Source organism: Sabethes cyaneus, chromosome 3, assembly GCF_943734655.1.
Source record: "Sabethes cyaneus chromosome 3, idSabCyanKW18_F2, whole genome shotgun sequence".
Classification (NCBI taxonomy): Eukaryota; Metazoa; Arthropoda; class Insecta; order Diptera; family Culicidae; genus Sabethes; species Sabethes cyaneus.
Genome location: NC_071355.1, coordinates 214,403,671 through 214,430,604, shown reverse-complemented (window position 1 = coordinate 214,430,604; position 26,934 = coordinate 214,403,671). Strand labels below are relative to the sequence as shown.

The 26,934-nt window shown below is 40.8% G+C and overlaps 1 protein-coding gene across 1 annotated transcript in view; it reads right to left on the bottom strand.

Annotated features, from left to right (window-relative positions):
• LOC128744383 (FK506-binding protein 2) overlaps positions 1-26,496 on the bottom strand; it is a 70,036-nt gene extending 43,540 nt beyond the window's left edge. The window contains exons 1-2 of the mRNA XM_053841363.1: positions 26,340-26,496; positions 13,519-13,694 (exon numbers count right to left, since the gene is read on the bottom strand). Coding sequence (XP_053697338.1) covers positions 13,519-13,694 — 176 coding nt within the window. The 5' untranslated portion in view covers positions 26,340-26,496. The remainder of the gene's footprint in view (positions 1-13,518; positions 13,695-26,339) is intronic.
• Positions 26,497-26,934: the final 438 nt, after the last annotated feature.

Sequence of the window (26,934 nt, the reverse complement as noted above, 5' to 3'; positions counted from 1 at the left end):
TGATCAAGAACACCCGAGAGTAAAACTTTACCCAGACCAAGCACCTCTTCGTCGGTGATGGCAGTGAAGAACGGAACGGAACGGAACAGAACAGGCAATGAAGCAGCCGAGGCACGTTTCCAGTCGTCACATTCAAGTCGGCGGCAGTGCCGTGCCGGGGGTGAACAAGCGAAGCTGAAAAAGGATGGTAGCTTCCGCGTGATAAAAAAAAAGAACATCCACAAAAACCATGGAACGGGTGGTGGCAGAATGTGAACATAAGCATTAATAATTGATCAGATTGAAGTTTGCCCCGGTCCGGACCGGAAGTTTTGGCCCGAAATGATGAAACTGGATGTAGCATAGAAAATGTCCCACAAGACGATAAAAAGACAATGTTTCGTTTGTGTTTGGTTACTTGGAATGGAACGAGCGTTGGTGACATGCAAAGATGAACGTCGCAAAAATATAAAGATTCCCTGACAGGGCTCTGCATGGAACCGTACTGCAATCGTCCGGAATTTCTTTGCGGTGCAACGTTATTCGCTTCATTCGATGGAATGGTCTGGACCACGAACAAATGTATGGAAATGCTGTGCTCAGTCGTGCCCTCGTAGCATCGCGTAACATTTAAGCGTTATTTCCCCAAGGACCAGGGACAAGATGAGACACTTTTTTCCGGCTCCGGCAGTCGCATGAATAATGAAGATCAAAATGAAAATAGCAACCGAGCAGCTTAGTGCAGCGGCGCAAAATTGGCAGATTAATTTCCGAATGTTCTACGATGGGAAAACGCGAGAAACACTTTGCAAAAAGGACTTGTTGCATTAAGGGGTTGTAGTTGCGAAGATTTACACTTATTACGATCCATTTGTGTTGTACACTAAATGATCAACACCTGTTATGTGTTGTCCTAGCGTACCATGGAAAAGGCAGTTTAGTTGTTAAAAGCATCAGGTGCTTCTGGCTGATGGTTTCTCACGAGGTCCTTACCGTAGAGAAAGGACTTTTTTGTTATTGTACACGTTTTCTGCTGACCATATATTTTATTGGCTTACTACTTACTTCTGCGCTTTGGTAAACCCGAATGAAAGCTAGTTTATAGTTTCACATCTAGATTTTTTTTAAATTTAGGATTTCAAATTGATCCCAAACAATCTTGTTTGATCGAAATGTAACAAAAACTTTTTTACGATTGACTTCAACTATTATTTTTATTCACGACAATCATGAGTAAAATTATTAGTGGAATTCAATCTTGAAAAGTAGCGTAGAAAAGGCAGACCTAGAGGCTCATGGCGATGGAGCTTAGCCAACGATATCCGGGCTATAGACGAGAACCTGTCCTGGCGACAAGTAAAAGCCATGGCGGGAAACCGTCCGCAGTGAGGATCTCTGATTTCATCCCTTTGTTCTGCCGGACCGGTGGACATGGACACATAAGTGAGTAAGTAATCTTGAAAAGCCTTACTTTAATTTTAATATTCGTATTTCACTAAGACGTTAAAAAACTTCAGTCAATATTCTTTGATTCACCAGAAAATTTACATGTTTATGCAATGTGACTAAATATGACATTTTACACTGTTATTTCACTTTTTAAGATGGCGAATACATACACGAGTATCGAAGAAATTCGAAATACTCGCAAGTCGAGTTAGCGAAATTGTTAGAAGCAGTGTTGAAAAATTCATAGCAGCAAAAAACTCAATGAGATTTCAAGCACAAGAAATTTCAACTTTGATCAGAAGCGCCGAACTCACATATGAATTTCTCTCGCTATTATATGCGATGTCTCTGTTGCTATGCGATGTGAACCAATTTCAGCTGTGAGCATTTTGCTTACTTCTTCCACAGCTGGCATTTCATACAACGAACCAGAGAGCGAAAGAGAATTAACCCCCAGAGAAAACATCAGCTGCGAAGAAAGCTAGCACACATTCATGAATGAAGATGGCAAACAAATTGGCAGAATTTACATTTTTCCATCGCGGGAATCAACATTTTCTTAACTAGAAAGTAAAAAGCCTAATAAGAATTAGATAAACATGTAGTTTAAATGTGTGTTTTAGTTTAACTTTACGATTTATTTTTTTTATTCTATATTAGAGAGGTTTTCAGCCTGCGGCTGGTTCGCCTCTGTTTACGATTTATTTAGAAATTCATTCTCTTACGCTCAGTCACAGTTACGTATCGCACGAGAGAATGCCTATGCTGTTCAACAACGAATTTGTATGTATAGGTGTATAGCTTCGGGTAGCAGTTGAAGCAAAGCAGAATATGATTAAGTGGGAAGAAATATGTGTGAGTTTTGTGCTTCTTGCTATGAAAACAGAGTGAGTTTTTTCTGCATAGGATCAAGTTGACATGATTCACAGTTAATTTTGATTTTTGATGAGTTTTGAGATTTCGAGTTCTTAACATCACTGGTTAGAAGTGACCGAAGCTACTGTCACCAACGTAATAAACGTATTCGGAGAATGCCAACACACCAGCAAAATTGAATCGGGGGGAAATGGAAAGCCACAGCGACGAAGGCTCCAAGTAGAACCCTAACCTTTTCGTCCGAAATATCGCAAACAAGCTAGAACTGTCGTCAAAACACCATTCCGGAAGCTGCGATGATGTTCGATTGAGGAAGGAGTTTTGTACGGCAGGCGGAATGAGAAAGGTGGCAGACATTTTCAATCATATGAAACTGTTGAAGTTCGTTATGAAATAAGTGGTCTGGAAAATTGTATGTACCTGTGGATTAAAAAGCGACATTTTCATTGCTGCCAAGAACATCAACGTGGAACATCAAATTTACGTGAGCGAGTGTCTGGAAATTCGTCTTCTGCCTTTTCTGAAGCAACACAACTGCTCCGAGTTGACTGAAGTTCGAAAACAGACACTTATGTAGCCTGTAAGTGGTATGCGACGAAGCTCCGATTACCTATTCCCCAATCAAGAATTATTGTGCCCTTGTTAAGCGAAACTTGCAGAAGACCACAACAAACTTTTAGAAGCGAGAAGCAGGTTGAGGAAATCTGTCGTGCTACGTTGGACAAAGTGGACAAAACAGAACAGCGATTCTTGAAGATTTACTTTACTCGAACTAGTATTTACGCTTCTTGACTCGAATCAGCAAGCCCCCAAGACATAGTGACCAGACAGTCTGTCGAATAAAAACGGAAGGCCAAGTTTAAAAAACAGAATATAGCCACAACGCTTTGCTTTTATCTGTTAAATCTAACAAAGTGGTACCGCCATCCGGGGTGAGATTGTGCCAAAAACGAAAAATGTTTATTTGTGAAAACTTATTATATCTATAGAAACTGGTGACCTAAATTCAAAATGACGATGAACATAGCATATTTATTTATAACTTAGAATGGAACACAGATAATATTAGCAAACTATTTAGCCTAAACAGGGTTTCAAAGTTCGCGATCAAAAATACTCAGAAATAACGCTTGTAAAAAATGTCCCGCATAAACCAACCCAAACAAGAAATCGCATCAACTAGCTATTTTGAAGGTATATAAACTAATCATTAACAATGTATTGAAAAGTTATTATGCGTTGGATAAGTTTTGATTACGAAAATAATATTTTTCGAAACTTCGTACTTTTCGAGCTTCACGGGGGTGAGATTGTGCCAAGTCATAATGATCGATCCATTTTGTGGATTTCACATACACAACAAAAATACGTCAGTACACTCACATTCTTTACTATTGAGCACAATATTTCGACAGATTAGATTGCATCGTCCATTTTGGGGCAAACAGCATCATAGGTCTGCTTAATAATTCAAACAAATTTTTACTTTTTCTCTGGAAATTTCAGATACCCTAGAAATGCTACTGGCTATATAAAAGCTGTCCATTGACTATGAACTCATTTTTAGTTATTTCAGACCTCTCCTGGTTATTTTCGTTCATACTTTTTGTATGATGCGTTGTTTTTGGCCGACCCCCTGCCCCTAATAGTCCACTTAGTTCATGGACGGCCCCATATGAACTGCTTTATACTGATATTTATGTGTATTGTTTATAAACATGCTAATGCTCACTGTTTAGGTTTTTAACCTAACTTTATGTTTTTGCCACAATGTCACCCCCTAGAAGGGGTGAGATTGTGCCAAAGTTCATGCACTTCTAGTAAAACTAGGTTTCATTGTAACTAAACCATCTCTACGGTAGTTGTTAATTGAACAATTGAGTATATATTGACAGGTTTGAAATCAACTTAGTTCCTAAATTGTGTGTATACTGAGCTAAAGAACAAAAATGAATGCTTTTTGGCACAATCTCGCCCCGGATGACGGTACTGATAAAGCAGAATGAGACGTCGACTACAAGGCCTCCGCCACATTTTATTTTTTTGCTAAAGTGGTACAGCAAGAAAATAAAATGTAGCGGAGGCCTCGTAGTGGCGTGCCAAAAATTACAAGAAAGTTCTGCACTACAGTCCAATCAATGTATATGGAATGAATTCTGTGAGCTTCTCGAGACGACTTATGGCAAATCGCGTGTAAAAATTATCGAGGCGATTACTCAATTCTGCCTATCAGGTGCACTCCCGTAACCTGTTCTGTAGACTGAGACGGTTAGCGGAGTCCCTCGTCCGTGAGTTTTCGACAAGAAACTAAGCTGGTTTTCGTGAGGATCACTCCATGACGGATCTTATGTTTATCCTGCATCAGTTACGACACAAGTTCCGGGAGTACAATTTGCATCATCGGTTTGTGGACTTGTGGACCCATCATAGGTTTGTGGACTTTAAGGCGGCGTACGATTCAGTCGAACGAAAAGAGCTGTAGCAGATAATGCTAGAATTTGGTTTTCCAACGTAACTAGTTACGCTGGTTTGTACAACGCTGGATGGTCAAAATCATGCGTCAAAATCGCGAGAGAGAGACCTCAGCCGAATTCGATCCCTACACTTCATGTAGACCATTAAAGGTCAGATGAATAGCAAAATAAAAATAAAATAAAATAAAACAAATGTGGAAAGGAACGGGACTATCGTCACGAAACTCACGAGCTTCTTGGTTTTGCGGATGACGTCGATATCATCGGAATTAAGCGTAGAGCAGTGCAAGAAGCTTTTAGGACTTTTAACAGGGAAGCAGTGAGATTGAGACTTACCATCAACACCAATAAAACGAAGGCGGCGATTATCTTAAATCACGGCACCCGATGGACGTTCAGCTGGTGGTGGTAGCTGCTGGTAGAGGACGATGCACGTTCAGCTGGTATTCGAGGGGTTTGGAGGACCGACAGTATTGGAGGATCATAACTCGTTCGGCGCAGTATCGATAACGGACCATCGCCAAGCAAGTAAGTAATGATAAGAATCTATCTAAGCAGTGCATGTAGTTCATGATTCATACGTATCTACAATACTCCGTTTTCAGTTTGTACTCCACTTGGAAGTACCGATGATGACCATAACCAGGACAAGAAGGAGTAGGTACAAAGAACTCAAGCAGATGCATCGTTCCGCGCCGCTGATCGAGATGTGCAATGATAATGTTGGAACTTGGAAGTATTTTGATAGACGACTCGCGGTGATCGAAAGCTGGAAGCAGAACTACGATGAGAAACTTGAAGGGCGACCGTGATCGTTTAATCGGTAAAAGCCCTCAGGCTAGCGGGTTGGCAGAGCTAACCGATGAACCAACGGGAAGCTCCAAGACGGATGGCCCGTGAACCGAGGTTAAGACCAAGAGGAACGGCAGAGGAGGTTGCACTAAAAAACAGCTCCTCCTAAAACGGGTAAGGAAGCGAGCGAAGAAGGGCTACGCTTTTATCCTGAAAACCGACGAGTCGAAATACTCGGAGGTTCTGAAGGCCATGAGAGGAGACGCCCTGCTCAGGGATCTGAGCGCGGACGTGCGGAGCATCCGTCGCTCACGCACGAACGATATGATCCTCGAGTTAAAGAAGGACGCCACCAAGAAGAGTTCCGCATACAAGTCCATAGCGGAAGGAGTGCTCGGAGACGGAGTGCAGGTACGTGCTCTCACACCAGAAGTGACTCTCCAGCTTAAGAACCTGGATGAGATCACCGAAGTGCGCGAGGTCGTACAAGCTCTCAAAGAGCAAGGTGGAGTGGTGATGGCAATCGAGGTGGTTCGCCTGCGCGAGGGGTCCGGCCGGGACCACACGACTTCCGCTGGCGGACGGAAACGAAGCCCTGAAGGCTGCTAGGCTAACAGTGGGGTGGTTAGTATGCCCACTGAGCGTGCTCAAGTAGTCGGAAGCTTACTCCCGGTGCTTCCAGGTTCCCGGTTCAGGAGGTTGTGTCAACTGCATACGAGGAATTTGCGGTTGCCAAAGTGGGTGGAGTGTTCTACTGCAGCTGTTATGCTCCGCCGAGCTGGTCTATCGAGCAGATCGAGCAGAGCGGGATGGTAAACCGAGTATTAGTTGTGCTGACTGGTGGTTGTGGCGACTTTAACGCTTGGGCGGTAGAGTGGGGAAGTCGTCGCAGGAACCATAGGGGTCGGATTCTGCTTGAGGCTCTGGCAAAGCTTAACGTAGATCTGGCCAAAGTCGGCACCACAAGTACCTTCAGTAGGAACGGTGCGGAGTCTACCATCGACGTGACTTTCGGCAGTCCTGGTCTGATAGGAGACTAGAGGGTAGACAATGCACTATGGGCCAGAAATTAAAATTTCGGGACAAAAATATTTGCTGTTAAACAGCATATCTCAGCTCAATGTGGTCTTCGGCAACTTTTTGAATAAAAAATTGATGCATATTTTGAAAGGGTCGTCAAAAATTTAAGCGTTACTTAAACAACAATTTAAGTAAGAACTTTTTGAGTAAACTTTTTTTTACCTTTTTTGCTTCAAAATATTAAAGATAAACCAATTTCAAGTAATTTTTGTGAAGATATGAAACTTCTACCTTTTACCCATTTTCAGCAATAGACCTTTGTTTATAAACGACCCCTCAAAACACATTTCTTCTTGTAACATGTTTATTTCAACAGACAGCTCAATGTGATGATCTAGAAAATATTTTGTATATAAAAGAGGAATATTTTTGCTGAAGACTGTTTTGCTTTATATGCATTAATTAATAAGATATAACTGATTTTAGGTTAAAAACCGTCTGATGAAAAACCCGAATATCTTAGCCATCTGCAAGTATCTGCAATTAGTTTGCATACCATTTTGTAGGGAATTATTAAAGCTATCTGCCCAAATGTGTATTTCAGAGAATACCTGGGAATACCATGGCTGGAATTACCTGGGAATAGTGCGGATTTTTTTTTCATACATTTTATAACTTAACTAGCTGACCCGACAAACTTCGTATTGCCACAAATTAACCTGTGTTGTACATAAATCATGAATCTCGGATGATCTTTGTCACTATCTCGAGTTTTGCAAGCCCCCAGTGGGCGGCGCTTCCGACGGCGGGTCACCGGCAACACTCGCGACCGGCTCGTCCTGAATGATCTAGTGTTACTATAGATAGTTTTTGTGGTCTTGTTATTGATTAATGTTTTATGGAAGAGTCTCGAATTTCTCGAGTTGGATTAGTTTTCGAGTTTCGCTAAAATTTCTGTTTTATTTGTATGAGAGTCCATATCCCCCTACCACAGGGGTGAGAGGTCTCTAACTATCATAAAATAAATTCAAGACTCAAAAATCTCTTACATGCTAAATTTGGTTCCATTTGCTTGATTAGTACTCAAATTATAAGGAAATTTGTATTTCATTTGTATGGGAGCCCACCCTCTTAAAAGGGAAAGGGGTCGTAATACACCACAGAAAAAAAATTCTGCCATCTAAAACTCTCACATGCCAAATTTGGTTCCATTTGCTTGATTAGTTCTAAAGTTATGAGCAAATTTGTATTTCGTTTGAATGGGAGCCCCCCCCCCTCCTAAAAAGGTAAGAAGTCCTAATTCATAATGGGAAAAATGGTTGCCTCCAAAAACACCCACATGCCAAATATGGTTCCATTTGCTTGATTAGTTCTCGAATTATGAGGAAATTTGTATTTCATTTGTGTAGAAGCCCCCCCTCTTGAAGTGTGGAAGGATCCTAATTCACCGTAGAAAATATTTTTGCCTCCAAAAACCTCCACATGCTGAATTTGGTTCTATTTGCTTGATTAGTTCTCGAGTTATGGGGAAATTTGTATTTCATTTGTATTGGAGGCCCCCTCCTAATGTGGGAAGAGGTCCTAATTCATCACAGAAAAAATTCTTGCCTCCAAAAACACCTACACGCCAAATTTGGTTCCATTTGCTGGATTAGTTCTCGAGTTATGAGGAAATTTGTATTTCGTTTGTATAGGACCCCCCCCTTCTAAAGTGGGGAGGGGTCCCAATTCATCATTGAAAAAAAAAATTGTCTCCAAAAACACACATATGCCAAATTTGGTTCAATTCGCTTGATTAGTTCTCGAGTTATGAGGAAATTTGTATTTCATTTGTACAGGAGCCCCTCCTCTTAAAGTGGGGAGGGGTCCTAATTCACCATAGAAAATTTTCTTGCTCTCGAAAACCTTCACATGCCAAATTTGGTTGCATGTGCTTGATTAGTTCTCGAGTTATGAGGAAATTTGTATGGAAGCCCCCCCTCTTAAAGGGGAGAGGAGTTATAATTCCTCTTATAAAGAGGGGAGGGGTCTCAATTCACCATAGAATAAATTCTTGTCACCAAAAAAAACACCCACATGCCAAATTTGGTTCTATTTGCTTGATTAGTTCTCGAGTTAGGAGGAAATTTGTATTTCATTTGTACAGGAGCCCCCCCTCTTAGAGTGGGGAGGGGTCCTAATTCACCGTAGAAAATTTTCCTGCCCTCGAAAACCTTCACATGCCAAATTTGGTTCCATTTGCTTGATTAGTTCTCGAGTTATGAGGAAATTTGTATGGAAACCCCCCCTCTTAAAGGGGAGAGGAGTTATAATTCCCCTTATAAAGAGGGGAGGGGTCTCAAATTACCCTAGAATAAATTCTTGTCATCGAAAACACCCACATGCCAAATTTGGTTCTATTTGCTTGATTAGTTCTCGAGTTATGCAGAAATTTGTGTTTCATTTGTATGGGAGCCCCCCCTCTTAGTGGGGGAGGGGTCTCTAACCATCACTAAAACCTTTCCTGGCCCCAAAAACCTCTACATGCAAATTTTCACGCCGATTGGTTCAGTAGTTTTTGATTCTATAAGGAACACAGGACAGACAGACAGACAGACAGAAATCCTTCTTTATAGGTATAGATAAATATGCGTCCTAGCGTCAAACAGTCTTCACAGAAAATATGTATTTCAACATACTAAATAACTTTGTAGAACATTTGGAAGCAATAAAATAATCGTGTGCAAAGTTATTGAGTGTAATTGATTTTTAAATGCTCTTTTTTAACACATCATTATATTTCGTAACCGGTAAGAGATAGATAGTTACTTTATTCAGCAAAGTTGCTTATTTTAGTATTTTCTGCAACTTTTGGAGAAAGCACCTTTTTTTCAAATTATTTAGGAAAACAAAAAATTTGTATCACCCTAATAGGTGAATTCATGATCACCCTAATAGTGCAGGAAGATACGCTATATTTTATTATTTTACTTCTCCGAAGACACCACCCTTGAAAAAAATACACATTTTTCATCAAACGGTTTTTAGCCTTAAAACAGTTATATCTTATTAATTAATGTAGAGAAAGCAAAACGGTCTCTAGCAAAAATATTCCTCTTTTATGTGCAAAATGTTGTCTAGAACATCATATTGAGCTGCCTGTTGAAATAAACATGTTTCAAGAAGAAATGTGATTTGAGGGGTCGTTTATAAACAAAGGTCTATTGCTGAAAATGGGTAAAAGGTAGAAGTTTGCCATCTTCACAAAAAATACTTGAAATTGATTTATCTTTAATATTCTGAAACCAAAAAGGTGAAAAAAAATGTACTCAAAAAGTTCTTACTTAAATTGTTGTTAAAGTAACACGGAAATATTGGACGACCCCTTCAAAAGATGTATCATTTTTTCATTCAAAAAGTTTCCGAAGACTACATTGAGCTGAGACACGCCGTTTAACCGCAAATATATTTGTCCCGAAATTTCAATTTCTGGCCCATAGTGCAATGGCTACACTCACAGTGACTATCAGGCGGTCCGCTATGGTGTCGGTCAGATAACGAGGCGGCAGGCGACGAGTAGAGCCGACACTCCAACTACCCGTGGATGAAAGACATCATACTTCGATCCCGAAGTATTTGTGGAAGCGATCCCAGGGCGAGTGCGGTGATCGCGGTATGCCCGATCCAAACGCTGATCATTTGGTTAAGGTACTGTCGCAAGCGTGTGACGCTACCATGCCTAGGAAAGGTCGACCAAGGTATGGGAGGCCACCGGCTTACTGATGGACAGATGAAATTGTAGAACTCCGCGGAACGTGCTTTCGTGCGAGGAGAATTATGCAAAGAGCTCGTTCGGACGAAGGTAGGGTTGAATGTCGAGTAGTACTTGTTACTGCATGCGCAACGCTTAAGAGTGGGATAAAAGCTAGTAAACGAGCCTGCTTTGAAAGGTTATGTGCTAGTGCCAATGCGAACCCGTGGGGTGATGCCTACCGGGTCGTAATGACAAAGACCAAGGGCGTGATGGCGCCCGCAGAGCGATCGCCAGAGATGCTAGAGCGAATCATCGAGGGTCTATTTCCGCGCCACGAGCCAGGGCCCTGGCATCAGGCCGCTGAGTCGTCCCACGGCCGACGTTCCAGTATCTCAGACCATAGCGTAAGATGGTAGGCCTCTCAGCCGAACATCCAAAGTAACATGGCGACGGTGGTTTAGAGGTCGGGGAGGAAGCGATGGTTACGAACGAGGAACTCATTGAGATTGCTAAATCCCTAAAGGTGAGCAAGGCACCGGGACCAGACGGAATCCCGAATTTGGCCATTAAAGTGGCCATTTTGGAGGCTCCCGAATTATTCGAAGCAGTAATGAGTAGCTGCCTGGAAGATGTCCACTTCCCAGACAGATGGAAGCGACAGAACCTGGTCCTACTGCCGAAGCCGGGAAAACCTCCGGGTGTTCCCTCGTCATATAGGCCGACCTGTCTGCTCGATACTGCCGGCAAGGTGCTGGAGAGGGTTATCCTTAACAGACTCGTATAGTACACTGAGGGTACAAACGGTCTGTCAAGGAATTCGGCTTCCGAAAAGGCAAATCTACGGTGGATGCAATCTTGTCTGTCACTAAGACAGCCAAGGTGGCAATCCAGCGCAAGATGGCAGGTAACGGCTATTGCGCAATTGTCACGCTCAACGTGAGAAATACGTTCAATAGAGCTAGTTGGTACTCCATAGCCAATTCGCTTTAGAATGTCCAAGTGTCAGTGTCGCTGTACAGGATTCTGGAAAATTATTTCGTGAGCTATGCTACAACACGGAGGAGGGTCAGAAGTGTGTTCCAATTACCGCAGGGGTTCCGCAAGGTTCCATACTGAGCTCGGTTTTGTGGAACGTCATGTATGACGAGGTGTTGAAGCTAAAGTTCCCGGAAGGGGTTGTGATTGTCGGCTTTGCGGACGACATCACCTTGGAAGTCTTCGGTGAGTCTATCAGAGAGGTGGAGTTGACGGCTTCCCCTCTCTATAAGCATTGTTGAAAATTGGATGCGCTCCAGGAAACTGGAACTAGCGCATCATAGAACGGAGGTTATCGTGGTGAACAACTGCAAGTCGGTGCAGCAAGCAAATATCAGCGTCGGGGACTGCACTATTTCGTCAACGCGGTCCTTAAAACTCCTGGGAGTCATGGTCGACGACAAGCTCAAGTTCAGGAGCCACGTCGACTATGCCTGCAAGGCCAGCCAGTCCAGTTCATACTTAGGTATGGCGGACCGATGTGGTCAACGGCGTTAGGAACCAAAAGCTATCTAGGTAAGCTGGAAAGTACCTATCGTCTCATGTGCTTGAGAGTGGTGACTGTGTATCGCACAGTTTCATATGACGCAATCTGCGTCTTAGTGGATATGATGCCTATTGGTATCATCATCAGTGAGGACGTAGAGTGCTTCAACCAACGTGGAACTAAAGGCATACGGAGTACCACGAGGATGATGCTGTCAGCTAAAAACTGAAGTGAGCATCGAATGTCATTGTAGTAAGGAGCGTAGTGAGCGGCGTGGCTAGAGCAGATGGAGCAAGATCTGTTGAGCACTGGTTGTAAAGCATTCTTGCTCTAAAAAAACATAATATTCTACGCGATTTATATATGAAACTGATTACCGATGGATCGGAGCTAGAAAGCTGCTGTCTACCTCTCAATAACATTTTATTACATACGGATGTAAACATAGGTTATGCTTAGTTTCTCCAGCCAATATTTTCGTCATCTATCGAACAGTAAATCATCAGCTGTTTCCCTATTGTTCTACGGCCTACAATAGTTAAACCGCAAAAAAAAAACATCATAACAAAAGCCCACCACACACTGCCTATCGTAAGGTTCAATCAGCCGCCAGCCAGTGTTATGTGCGTCGGCAAAGAGCATGGAAACATCGTTTCCGTTCCGAGCGTAGGGTCTTCGTGCCTACTGTCGGTTTTGAACCAAGTTTCCAACAGCGCTCTGCTGCTAAAATACAACAGCCGGGGACAGAACACCAACAGCGCCGCCCCAGAGATCAATTTCTCTGCCACAAACCAACCCGGCAGCGAGGCAACACGTGATTATTACACACTACGGTTGTTTGATGCTGTTACTGTTGTTGTTGCTGGGGCTCAGGGTGCAGTTCTGTTCCGGAGAGCAATACACCATCGTCCGCCGGCAGACAGACACCACCCAGACGTGCGTGCAAGTGTCGATTCCACCCGTGATGGTGCTTCTCCACCAGCTTTCAACTGATCTGTACGCAATGCGGTTAACGTTCAGCGGGCCACCCAGCCAACGACAACAATACATTCAAAGGGTTTATTGGGAACCGATAATTTATTACAGGCCGGTTAATATATTACTCCGATGAAGAGCTTTTTTCTGAACAACATTTTCATGTTAAAAATCATGAAGATTCACGGCAGGTTCCATTACTGGTTAAAAAGTACGTAATCAGAACTAATTAAGCGACAAATGCCACGCGGTGCGGTGCCATTATGTAGGGTTATCTCATCGGTACTTTCGACACCAACAGCCAAAAACATTGCCGCAATATTACAAAGACAATTATTATGCTCCCTAGTCCCTAGTAGTATACAGCATGTGTGAACAAGCACAGATGGATGTCACCCCGTTTTCATGCGGCATTTTGTCACCCCATTTTCCGAAGCGCAGCGATTGAGATATCGGAAAACTGATAAGCAAGCGACCAACCCGGATGCCATATGACCGCGATGCGCCGGCAGGAAATTTAGGCACTTTTGCGAAAATTGTCATTCTGTGTTTTACTAGTTCTACTAGTAAATCATTGCGCTTGACCTAATTACGCTTTCCAGTGGGCCAACAATACAGCAGTCGAACATTTAGGAATGTCGTTTCATTCAGCTTCCAGTCTTTTTTGGGGGGGTCGGTCATCGCGCCAGTGCACTTACCTTGAATCGAATTTAGTTCCATCGGTTAACTTGCCGGTGTAGTGCATCGTCAGCATGTCACCGTTTTTGCTTTTGGTGGTGCATCCCTCCGGAACGCTGACCATGTCGACCTTCAGTTTTGATTCGCAGATTGCCGCCACCACCAGGCAGGACAGGACTAGTAGTTTGGAAATCATCTGTTGGTAAGAGGAAAGGAGAAGAGAAGAAATAATGTGGTGATTAGGTGATTGCATTAACTGTGGGTCAGCACCCGGGTGCACCCGGTAATATTGGTGATAAAAGGTTGTTTTTCAATGCTTTTTAGGTTATGCAATACGGGACTGCTTTATCGCTTTAGTAGTGAAATAGAAGCTTCTCCATGTTTGATGGAATCCGTCTTGTAGGCAAAATTTATTATTTTACTTCAAAAATTTGTAAAAAAAGTCACTGCCTTCACCAGATCGCAATTGATAGTAATAATGTCATGTAGTAAACTCGCCTTAAAATAAAAATGTCATCAGCCAAATCACTAACAACCGGTTTCGCCTTCAAACATACATCCAAAACTATTTTCCACCTGAGTCTTGTTTTCGCGAGACCACCACCCAGTTCGTTTCCCATGACGATCCACCCTCCACAGCAATGCAGTAGCGGCCTGAACACATGAAATGACATGCACAAAGTGGACTATCCGGTTTGATTTCCTTATAGGTAGAGGTACGTACACTCCTTTCGGAAGCGGCCTCCGACGATGACCGATCGTACGGACGGGAAAGCAATGCGGACAAAATAGTTTGTTTTTGCAGTGGGAAAATTTTTGCTATCCACGCTAAATGTTTTCGGGGGCACCTCGCGTGGTCACCGACTGGCATTTGGAATCATGTAACCTGTCTGCATCGTGCCGTAGAGCGAAACACTCGCATCTAAGCGGATGATGCCGAGAAAATGCACTTCTTTCTTTGAACTGCCAATGGTAAAGGCATTTAGAAAGTATTTTACCCGGTGCGAGCAATGCAGTTTAGGATTCAAAACCTGTCGTCGCGTTCCATCCTATCTATTTAGGCTAGCACGATCAAACGAAGCAGATCTGGGTTGAAAATTTCGAGGACTTTCCATGCGATCATACGTACATGCGCTCTTCATGAGTTGAGTAGGGTATTGTGCAATTGGGCTTCTGGTGCTTGCATCAGCAAGCAGCTGAAGCAAGTCAGCGCAAATACTTTCGAAAGCCTTTAACAAGAGGATTTCTTTGATTTAAGGTGAAAGGCTATACATGTGTATATGAGTTTTGAATTGGAAGAAAAAACAAAACATGCTTATTTATAGGTTACATAAATGTCGACGTTATCATAGTGAGAAACTTCATTTAATGATGATTTACAAACGTGTACACTGTTATCAGTTAAGTACATTTTGTCAATGAAATAGGACCAGTTTCGTATATTAAAAAGCGGTAAAATGTCGAAGTTGCAGTACCCGATCTTATCTGTTGTTGTAACGGATGTTGAAATTGTACTCAACCCGGATCCACAGTTTACAACAACAGTCAGATATGTGCAAACTTGAATGTCTAGCATTTCACAGCACGGTTTTCGCGAAAACCCTTAAATGATTTCTATAAATAGTACCCTGTGTGTAATTGTATTAGCATTCCATCAAAAGATCATGATAAATAAGGATTATAAATTGCATAGTACCGAGTAATTGCAGCTAAAGTACCTTTGCACTAAATTAGGGCAACACCAAGCTTTTACTAAGGAAATTTCTTTGATTTGAGGTGAAAGGCTATATATGGGTTTGAAATTAGCGGAAAAATCAGAAAAGTTGGGTTACTTATAATGCTATCAGATGCCAACAAGCTCAATAGATTTATTTCGTCATGGTTTGTAAAAGTGTACACTGTTATCAGTTAAGTACATTTTAATACCACATTTTCTGTTAATGGAATATGTTTTTCAAAAGTGATGTATCTACTTTTCAGAATTGTTTCATGTAGAGCTGATTCGAGTAGAAATCATATCTGATTGCAGTGGTTGTCAAAACTATGTTCAACCCGGATCCACATTTTTACTGCAATCAGATATGTAAGAGCTTCAGGAACAAGACAACCTTGTTGTTATGTAATCACGCAATCTTCGTAACTCTTTGTCAAGGCAACCTATACGAATTATAATGTTTTTCTTAAATGAAATTATAGTACCACGGGAATCAAAAATTTTTCATTACTTTCCGCTACCGTCCCTTCAATTGTAGAACCACCGTTTCAAAAAATATTAATATATATGCTTAACCGGATTTCAAGGTCAAGACTAAAAAACACGAGGTTTGGTATATACCGTTGCCCAGGTCGGCAGGGAAGCAATGTATAGACCGGTGATCGGGACCCATAGCCTGCACACCGACACGAACGATAACGGCTAGCATCATCGACTGCAAAGCTTCCCGATGGTTGGTGGTCAGAAGCACTTTTTTCCACAAAGATATCCAAGATGACCAACGAACTTCGAACCAAATCGACCATATTCTCATCGAGGGTCGGTTTTTCTTGAACATCACCAACAGTATACGTGCGCTTAAAACTATCGACGGTTTATACCTCGCGACAAAACCGCCCTCCTCGGTTCGGCATTCGGCAACATTCGGCAACAAAAAAACCCGCCAGTTGCCGAAAACTACGCGCGCATACTGGATGAAGCTCTGCCTTCCTCTGTGGAGCTAGATGTTTCGACCCTCGAAAACGGATAGAGTACAGATACGCTTGGTCGTCAACGAGGCCGCATATCTAAGCATATCCATCAGAGAGAATTTGGAAAAAAGTATCGACGAGCAGAGAATGATTTGACCACGATCCTGAGGAGGAAGAAACGCCAGAAGGAGGACAGAGATCGTGAGGAGCTGTAACAACTATTCCGGGCTAATGACACGCGCAAGTTTTACGAGAAAGTGAACTAAACTCGTAAGGGCTACACACCTAAACCTTACATGTGTAGGGACGAGGAAGGGAATCTAATCACAAACGAGCGCGAGGTGGTCGACAGGTGGAAGTAGTATTTCGATGACCACCTCAACGGCCATATAGCAGCAGAAAACGCAATGGAAGTTAACCTCGAAGTGCCTACAAACGACAACAGCGTGCCGACTCCCGATCTCGAAGAGATCCGGCGAGAAATTCGTTAGCCGAAGAATAATAAAGTTGCCGGAATGGACCGACTACCGGCAAACCTCTACAAAAATGGCCAAGAACCGCTAGCAACGGCACTTCATTGGATAATTTATAGGATTTGGGAGGAGGAAAAACTATCGGAGGAGTGAATGGAAGGTGTAGTCTGTCCCACCTATAAAAAGGGCGACCGGCTATTCTATTCAGCTTCATTTTTAAGCAACTAACCGTACTTTCAAGTTTCAAGTAAGAATGCTAAGCAAGTTTCAAACAGAGCTAGAAAGTTCACAAAAAGTTTGACTGAAGTTTTTGGCACATAGTACAATTAAATTGGATAAGTTTTCTTATTTTTCATTTTTAGACAAAAAGTTTGTTTAGGTCGCTGTAAGAACGCTGTACAGCTCGAAAAAATAACTTCGATAATCTCAAAATTAAAAAGTAATTTTCCACTTTTCCCTGTTTTTTCCTTAACTAAACCATTTGTTTTGGTTTTTAATGATAAGTGGTAATAAGTAATAATGGTAACCTAGACACATACCACTGCTCCATTGCTGAAATATGAGATCTGCATAAATTTCACTCGATGTACTGATTTCTCATTTACTGTAACATCAAGGAAAGCCCCTGGTTTCTTTTTGAACTTGAAAGTCATGATCTGAACTTGATGTACAGAAATAGTACGCGCAAAACTTCATCCGAAGGTGAAAGTTTTGAAATAGTACGCGCGAAGCTTCATCCGAACGTGACAGTTCATAAAAAGTATGCGCGAAACATTTCTTGATCTGGATGGTTCGAAAACAATACGCACGAAGCTTTATGTAAACTTGCGTTTGACAGTTCACCAGTTTGTTTTGAATGTTTCAGCAGCAGCAAGCGGTAATTTTTTCTGCAGCAACATTTTTCGCAAAATCCAGGTTAGTAATTATATACAATGCAAACAATATTGACTGACGCAAAATTAATTACAGCTTCATTGATTACAGATATGCCGTTTGCCGTAGTCGAGACTATGAACGCAAAGGGGCCACAATGAGCTTTCGGCGGTGCCAGGAAAATTGATCCGAAGCTCCAAATCCGGAAACATTAGGCTGTGGCCCAATTTAGAGCGAGTTCAAGATGTGAAAAAAATGCTTCGGGATGCCAACATCACCCCCAAAAAAGCATGGCTAAAATATAAATGGTCGATCAAGCGGAATGGCATCCGGTCCTACGATGAGGCGATGGGCTTATGTGTGGAACTCTCCGGTGAGTCCTCATCAGATGCGCGGCCAGCCAATAGCCAATGCAAGAAAATGGTTAACCAGAATCCTGTGAGCTTTTAAAACATGCTGGTTCTGGGTAGTGCAGGTCTGCCTCTACCTCCAGTAATTGCAAAGCTGGAACCACCAGCCGCTCCACTACGACCAACCGTCGCACCGTTGCAGCCACAACCCATACCAATAAAACCACCACTCACTTTACCGCAGACATAACAAACCATTTCTTTTTATTGTTTTAGAAAAATCCATTTTTTGTCTTAATACCGAAGTATAAATTTCACTATTCAATCAAAACGCCGTTTCAGTGTCTGCGTCGAAGTTTCGCTTCAATTTCAAACTTTCAAATCGCATGTTAAACTTTCAAGTCGCATATTGCACTTTCAAGTCGCATGTTGAACTTTCAAGTCGCGCGTTGAACTTCTAATTTGCATGGAGAACTTTCAAGTTGCTGCAGATATTACCGGTACTTTATTCGGAATCAAGTTCGGTTTGGAAATGTAGTATCATGTTGCTCAGCAAGAAAGTCCTGCGAAACTAAATTTGAACCAAATATGAACTTCCGAGTTCGTTCCTTAAGTGAAATCCGAACTTTTGGTTGCTTGGGTGGAACAGCTGCACCGTTCTCAAGAAACGTGAAAGCTCTTCCTGACACTGAACGCATCCCCTAAGCGCTTTGTGCCGCGAGTCGAAATGTCGGGGTAATAACGGCAGACGGACGGACGATCGTAAGATGACCGAAAGGTGGAAACATGATGGGCTCCAAAAAGCTGGGCATTTGCATGCCCGGATGTTATAAGAATTCAATATACTGAACAGCTGATGGAGAAGTGAAAGTAACCCCATATTAGGAAAGGTGACAAGCCTTTCGTGCGATTACTGTTCTATACTGCCTACGAAGTGTTCTTTCAAATAATGGCTGTCTTAATGGACGGTCAACGACGAATACAATGTAATGATTGGCAGATGGTTCAAAAATATCATGAATACAGTGTTTCCACGCACCAATGAATGGTTCGTTGACTTCAAAGCTGTATATGATTCCATCGACCGCAAACAGCTTCGGAAAATCATGGACGAAAACGGCTTTCCCAGAAAGCTAATCAGACTGATTAAGCCTACACTGGATGGTACACAGTGCTTTGTGCGGATTTCGGGTGGATTCTCTAGTCCTACCGGGCGCTTCTCATGCCGACTGTTCAACGTAGCGCTGTTTATTATAAACCGAGTGGACCACCGCCTTCGACCAAAGCCTCTCTGGTCAAATAGACGGTTACGAGATTTGAAAGGATTGAGTCGTTACACGTCTTGGTGTGATCTCCTGATAAAGCTTCCGTTTAATTATGCCAGCAATTCCTAATAATCGGTTGCATTTGCAATCAGCAAATAGAAACGTATACAATAGGTTTCTTTGCTCAAGATTTCTACTGCACACCCAATCCAATCTTAAAGAAAATCGTAAAGGTTTCTGGTCCTTCGTAAAAGGAAAAGAAGAAAGTACTCCCAGTTAGCATGTTTCTTGATAACGAACAAGTCTTGCGCGCTTTATAAATTTATGCGGTCTGAAGCTGACAACTGTTAATACCTGTACCAAAGCTACCGAATGCCGAAAATCTTCCAAAACAGTAAAAGAATCAAAACTGTGACGAATTAGAGAACACTATAATTCAAATCGCAAGAAGTCGTATCTGGAATCCAATCAATATTTATTTTCGGTGGAATTAGAAGGTTCTGATCAATTATAGGCAGCTGAAATCATATCTAATAATCCTAAGACAATGAATGATTTGTTTGAAACGAAAACTGACGGAAAACGGACAAAATATACAACTAGGCATGATGCTGTAATTGTCTATCATGACAATTAGATCACATATTGCTAGTCAAACCAGTCAAACAATATTTGTGGATTAGTAATTAAGATATTTTACTCCACTCGCCATATTCACCAGAATTGGTGCCACAATAGCTAATTATCCACGGGTATTAGCAGCGGGCATTAGTCTAATAAGATACTCTTATACAAAATTTTTTGTTGGGTTATCTGTCTACCATTATCAGTTCTATTTAAAAAAAATCGATTCAAATGCACAGAGATACGACTATCATTGCTTGAAAGAACAAAGAATAGCAGAAATATGTGTTTTATTTAGGTTTTTTGTGCCAGTCTCGGGTCGTTAAACTCTACTTTTCTGTTTTTGTTTATACTCTTCGGGGACGGCGAACCTTATATGACCGCAATTTTCTTGATGCTGCAAAAAAAACTTTAAGCGTAATTTTTCAATATTTTCATGTATGTATACTTTCAGTTGCAGCAGCGTCTTTGCATTTATATCGATTTTCCCGTAGAACTGTTATTTTGATCAGTGCAAAATGTTTTCATTTTCATTACACTTTAGTTCTGAGCAACGTATCAAAAATTGACTATAATTCATTCTTGATCACAAAAATGGAGAAAAGTGGCGAGCGTATACTATAAATGGCATGAGCTATTATTATTCGCGTTGACGGCATTAATCGATCTCTTGCACACGCATAGAACTTCCCATATGTGTGTGCGGGTGAAAATCTGCCAAAGTGTTGCGATCTCTTGCGCTCTTTAACAAATTCCTATTCTGCTTCACCCCTACAGTAAACATTTGGAGGTGGCAGCAGCTTACGTTCGTCGACGCGAATAGAACGAAGGGAAACTTTAACAGCGTTTTTCTCAAAACCCACTTTTTAAGTCACGTAACGGAATGTTTCCAAAGAAGATTTCAAAAATTCGTAACACTTGAACCAAGCATCGAAAAACAATTATTTTGTGAAAATGATAGAATTTTCTCACCAATCCAACAAAAATATTATCAGAAAAACTTTACACGATGGTCGAAAACTGTGTTTGAACCTTTGAATTTTTTTACTCGTTATTCGTCAATTTCTAATGATTTAGTGATAAAACTTGAACGGTAGAGATTTTTCCCATTCGTCAGTTATGACAGAAATTAAGTCTATTTTCTCTAGTACCTTCCATTACCTGCACAGAATCATATCTTACGAACGAAGTGATTGAAAACCAAAGACATAATTTCTTAACAATTTTACATCACATATTTTCTTGAGAATCGTGACGTTATTACCTAAATGATTAATAATTATTTTGAAACTTTGTGCGAATCTTATCTTTCGTTAAAAAATAACCATACAAATTTAATTTTCTAAAAGCACGTTTTGAAATTTCTTTGATTACCAAATAGCCAAATTTCGTCATGGTCATGGTCATAAACAAAAAATTAAAAGTGTACAACTGCTTAAGATGCAGGAGAAATTGACGTAGTACTGTTTTTTGTTATATCAAATTAATTGAATTCATATACAGTTGGATTTCGAATTTGCCAACAAATGTGTGTCACCTATGTTGCCAAAATCGAAACCGTGCCAAAATCGAGACCCTTTTTTGATATGAAAAAATTGAATGTAAATATCCTATCCGTGAGGTGCAAGTAAGTTTTTGACGACCTGCGGTAAGACGTAGTCCTACGGCAATAAAAATATTATTGTTCGAAAAATATTATTTTTCGTCGTTTAAAGTATGTATGCGGAAACTGACTGATATTTAAGCATATTTTTGGAAGTAAAATATTTTGTGTTGCCAAAAACGGATACTTTTGTTGCCAAAATCGAACCAAGCCAAATTCGAAATCCCACTGTAGTTCTTCAGTTACTTTTTAATATCAATAGATTAGTTTTCGATGCAGCGTACCTTCCACCAATTATCCATCCAGAGCTAAATCCTCTGATTGCAATTAGATCAGAACTAAAAATTCTTGATCTTAGACTAAAATTACACTCAAGTCGCTTTTTACGCGAAATCAAAACCGCATACTAAACTGCGTAAATTCCAAAACTCTCGTAAAAACCGCGTCAATTCCAAGATTCGCGTAAAAAAGCTCATTAGGCTTATACAAATTTGAAAAAAAGTTTATGCACCCCCCCCTTCAAAAATTTTCGAAATTTGAAGGGGCGAAAAAATAAAGTGCAATAATGTTGCATTCTTTAATGGTAAGCAGATTTTTACAATTCAACAAGTTCACATCTCTATATTATCCAATTCGTGCAAAGTTGAAGTAATTATCCTGTTAGTCTCGATCAACTACACCATCTATACTTTCTTTCTGCTACAGGTCACAGGCGACTATTGTGCTTAACCGTTAAGTTCCGACGCCGAAAATTGGAGTGCTTAGAATTAGACTTTTGGCTCCATTTACTTTAAATTTTGTCCCATTTTAATTCAACTTGCTTCAAAAGAACCGAATTAGATTGAGGCATCAATCAACCACAGACAAACAGACGTAACATTCGTTTTCCATTCTTCGTACCGATTAAACCGTCATTTCAAATTTGGGCTTAGTTGGGAATGTCTCCGTTTTGGTCAAAGTGGCGCTCTTAGACGAAAGAAGGGGAATTCCCCATAAAAAATACTTGCTACTTCGAGGGATACCCATGTTGCTATTTGATATTTGGGAATGTCGATTATAGATGGTGCTAGTGTTCAGGCTAAATGTGAGGTACGATAATTTTTGTTGATTTTTCTTCTAAAAGTTATGTCTGTTTGTCTGTGAATCAACTATGTATTAGTGAAATTTGCTACCACTTTTGACGGAGATATTCCGAATTGCTGTGGGATTATATTTTGCTGTCATAGGTAGTAGATAAGATTAAAATAGAAATACAACAAATTACACACTTCGCAACATCAGCTTTCGGTGCTCCAAATTGATCGTTTTATTCCGTAGTGCCCATGTACCTACCCTAATTTTGGATGTAAGGGACGAAATACTTAAAGATACAATTTTGTACCATGCATTGGACGCATGCAGAAAGGATGTCACTGAACTGTTCGAAACTTTTCTGACTATTGTCATGTTGTGATTATCATTGGGATCAACGATGGCGACCATTACATCAAATCAAGTCATGTTAAGTTATATTGCTTTTTTACTGAGCTTTACTGTGGAAATGTACGAAAGCGAAATTAAATTGGAATAACACTTTCGAAACAGTTTATCTCTCCAAACATTTCAATAGTTCGTAAAATCCTAGAGCTTTCGAAGAAAGATCTAAATATTCATACTGATCTTATAGCAGGACATTGTCCAAACCGCTATCTGAAGCTTATGGGGAAACTGCAAGATGATATATGTCGATTTTGTGGCACAAAAAAAAAAAAAGACTCGGAACACCTGTTATGCCGATGTCCGGCATTTTTCAATTAAAGATCGAGGTTCTTCGAAAGAGGGCTGTTAGAAGCCCTGATATTTGATAAACAACTCCCAGCGCAGTACTGCACTTCATCCGAAGTGCAGCACCGGACTGGACAAATGCTATTAGTCAAACAATGACATTCGCTTCTGATAGTGGTGCGTTTGCATCCTTAATATATCAAAGATAAACAAGTTATTGTTGAGAACCAGCATCAGCTGAGGAATGGGATGATATTCATATGGCTAAAAGGTTGACCAAGAAACAAGCGGTTTCAAACGTGAATAGTGTCAGAGATTTTTTTTCTTAAAAATGTCAGTAGCATAGAACATGCGTTCCAAGTAAAAAAGTTTTAGGGATCTAAATTGCCATTTTTACGAGAAGATTAGATTCCGATACTATTTCGTGATTACCGAGTTCTGAACTAGTAAGTGACAGATTTGGATTATTCTAAAATACAAGCTAACTAACCGAGTGACATGCAAGTAAAAACAAAATTCAAATGAAGGTCAAGTTACACGTTTATGGCTCCCTAAGGTGATCCTGTAGCACTCCACTATTTTCAAGTTGATTCATCTCTGCCAGAATACTGGCGCCTGGATCAAAAAATTTTGAAAGTTGTTTTGGTTTGAACTAAAATTTAAGTACTGTACAACTTTTTTGTATTAAACTTTTATTAATCTAGAAAAATATACACTGGTTTCTTCTCCTTTGTTTAGTTATTGAAGGTTTGATGTTATTATTTTTTTCTTGCCCCCCCCTTGAACAATATTTCGAGACCAGGACATAAACTTTTTTCCAAATTTGTATAAGCCTTAATTACAACGCGTAAATAAAGACTTATAGAGCACATCCACGTAAATTCCGAAAATCGCGAAAAAACGCATAAATTCCGAAATTTGCGTAAAAATAGTCGCGTAAAATGCAAACCACTTAAAAAGCGACTTCAGTGTATTGACTAAGCAAAGGTGTTTTCGCACGAGGCATCAATTTTGATTAGATGCTACTAAATTCTGTTGTACGTAAGAAATCGTAGCACACTTTATGAACACATTTCATTTTCATTACATCAAATTAGTAAAGATTCGCATAAATAGAAATAACTCGTCAGCTATTGGGACACAGGGAGTTCTGTCAGTTTTTCAGAAATGGAAACGAATAAAATGAATATGATTGTTGTTTCACATATTAGTAAATAACTGTAAAATTTCAATTCGTGGACAAATTTCTGACCGACTGAAAAAAATATCCTTCGAATTGGTTGAGAAACAACTGAGTTATTAGCGCTCAAAACCTACCATTTTTTCGTGACGCTTGGATTTTTGAATTTTTAGGACCTACTTCCCTTCCCTACTGGACCCTACTTCTCCGTAAGACGTAGTTTTACTTCAAAAATTGAAAACTCGTTAAAAATCACAATTTCATCGAGAACATATTTGTATACTTTCAAAAAAATTGTCATGATTTCGAACAACTCCAGTAAAACATTTCTGTCTACTGGCAAATAAAAATGCTTGTGTCGCACATTATATCAATTATTTCTCTGCAGTAAAAAGTAAATCGCTCGATTAATCGAGTAATCGATTAGAACATGAAATAATCGAATAATTTGTAATCGAATGCTGCCGGCACGAATAATTCAGCGAATTCAAGTTCAAAGGGGATCAAAACTGCGAATAATCCTCATTAATCGTTCATAAACGTACGATTAATCGAATTATTGAACGAAATTTTCGAATTTTTATAGTCGAAGCCTACGAGTACGAATACTGAACTAATCGATCAGTGCATGCAACTCTAACCGATTAATCGGAAATCGAATAATTGAAAATTTCGGACATCACTAATTGAAATACCTAAGCAGTTTCAATGAAAATTAAAAACACATTTAACACTGCACTGTAACCTTAAATGCATCTTCTCTACATTCGAGTTCGAAAACAAGCATTTAAATTTCGATTATGTAAATCAATCAAATTTCAATTATCATGGTATGTTTGTAGTATTTATTGAAACGTGTTTGATGAAGTTTTACACACGTTTCGAACAAACAGTTGGTTCAATAACCGATGTTCAGTATCCTGCAGCAGGTTTCATTTTCCTCAATTTCGTTCATCACACTTGCACCGCATGCAACATGCTTTTCACTCTAATCGCACAAAACCGGACCATTTCCATCTATAGTTATCCAACCCTTTAATCCGTGCGTGTGAATGAAAACCGTACACAAGACGTATACTGACCTTCCTTGTAAAACAAAATTACCGCCAATCGAATGAATACCGCAAACTGCCTGTAAAAAGTAACGCACTATGTAATGAGTCTCGTTCAACTAAACTCCAAACAGATTGACCGATTTGGATTGAAGTTGCGCCCGAAGAAAAATGTTGCTAAACCGGAATCACCAACAATGTCTTGTGCTGTGTACTAACTTTGTACTAACTCTCAATGTCTGCAGGAGCCACCGAAGGAACCAATCCGAACGCGACGACACAACGTGAAAGACTAATCGAAAGTGGTCTAGCAAACTCACAGGGAGCAAAACTTTCTTCTTCACGCCTCCAAGTGGGTTCGTCTGTCCCCAACCAGCCAAGCCAGCCAGCCACACTCAGTCGGCCGGTGCCGCTCCAGCATAGATAGCTGCGAGTCACGATGCATAGAGCACACTCGTTGCACGTCTACTGAACAAGCGTACATACATTTGCTTTCTCTTTCTACCGAGTGTGCTCCGAAGGGCATCTTTGGAGGTTGATTCCGCAACATCAACTGCACAGAGCCAATGTTGGAATATTTTCAAGTATCAACTGGTAAAGCTGATTGTGCGAAGTGCCACGTTGTTCCTTCTCGGTTAGCCCAAGCCCAAGAGTTCTTACGACAAAGAAACGTGAAGCGTAAACAGACGATTCGGTCGAAGAAATGAACGCACACTTTCAGTGGCGCTTCAACACTAGCATAGCGTACAGCAAAAAAGATAAGTGACTTATTTCGACGCTCGCTGACTAGACGTCAATACATAGGCTGACTGCCTTTCCCGTTCCAAAATCCAATCGCCAACGATTACGTGGTTACGATTGTGCCTCGGGAAAGCATGAACAAAGATCCGGCCGGCAGCCTGTTTGCATAATAACTCCGCAAGATTTTTGCTTTGTATCTTAGGCCACTTTGCAGTTCACTTATTTAATTACCTTGCAAGGGGAGATCGAATCAAATGACCTATGGAAGAGCTATTTAACACGACAGCATGCACTTATCACCAAAAATCCTGTAATCACTCGTGAAAAACCAACACCTCGCAACGATTCAAACACGTCCAAACGCGACGAAAATATACCACCAACTGAGTCAGTAGCCCCTCCTGAGCGAGCGACGCGGCGCCGAATGAATCGGCAAAATTGGCATCAATAGAATGTTGGTACGCAGTCACCGATTCATTTCCATTCAACACATGCAACAGGTAGCTGAGGGCTGCGATGTTCATGCTACGGGCAGGTGAGTTCATTACGGACGGAGGATGCGTCAATGATAGGAAAAGCAGCCAATTTTTAAGGTAAGTAATGTTTTCTCGCATTGATGGACCCCTTAATGGCCCGGTGAACTCTGAAAACGGCTGCGTACTTGTCGTGTGCATAGAAAGGATAGACAAATTTCTATCGCCATGCAAAGGAGTGAGACCACTATCGAGCTCATTACGTGCAGTGAACTTCAACAAGGGGAAGAGCGGCTATATGTTTTCAGCTTAAACGAAAAGGATGCCTATACTTATTTAACACATGAATGCTT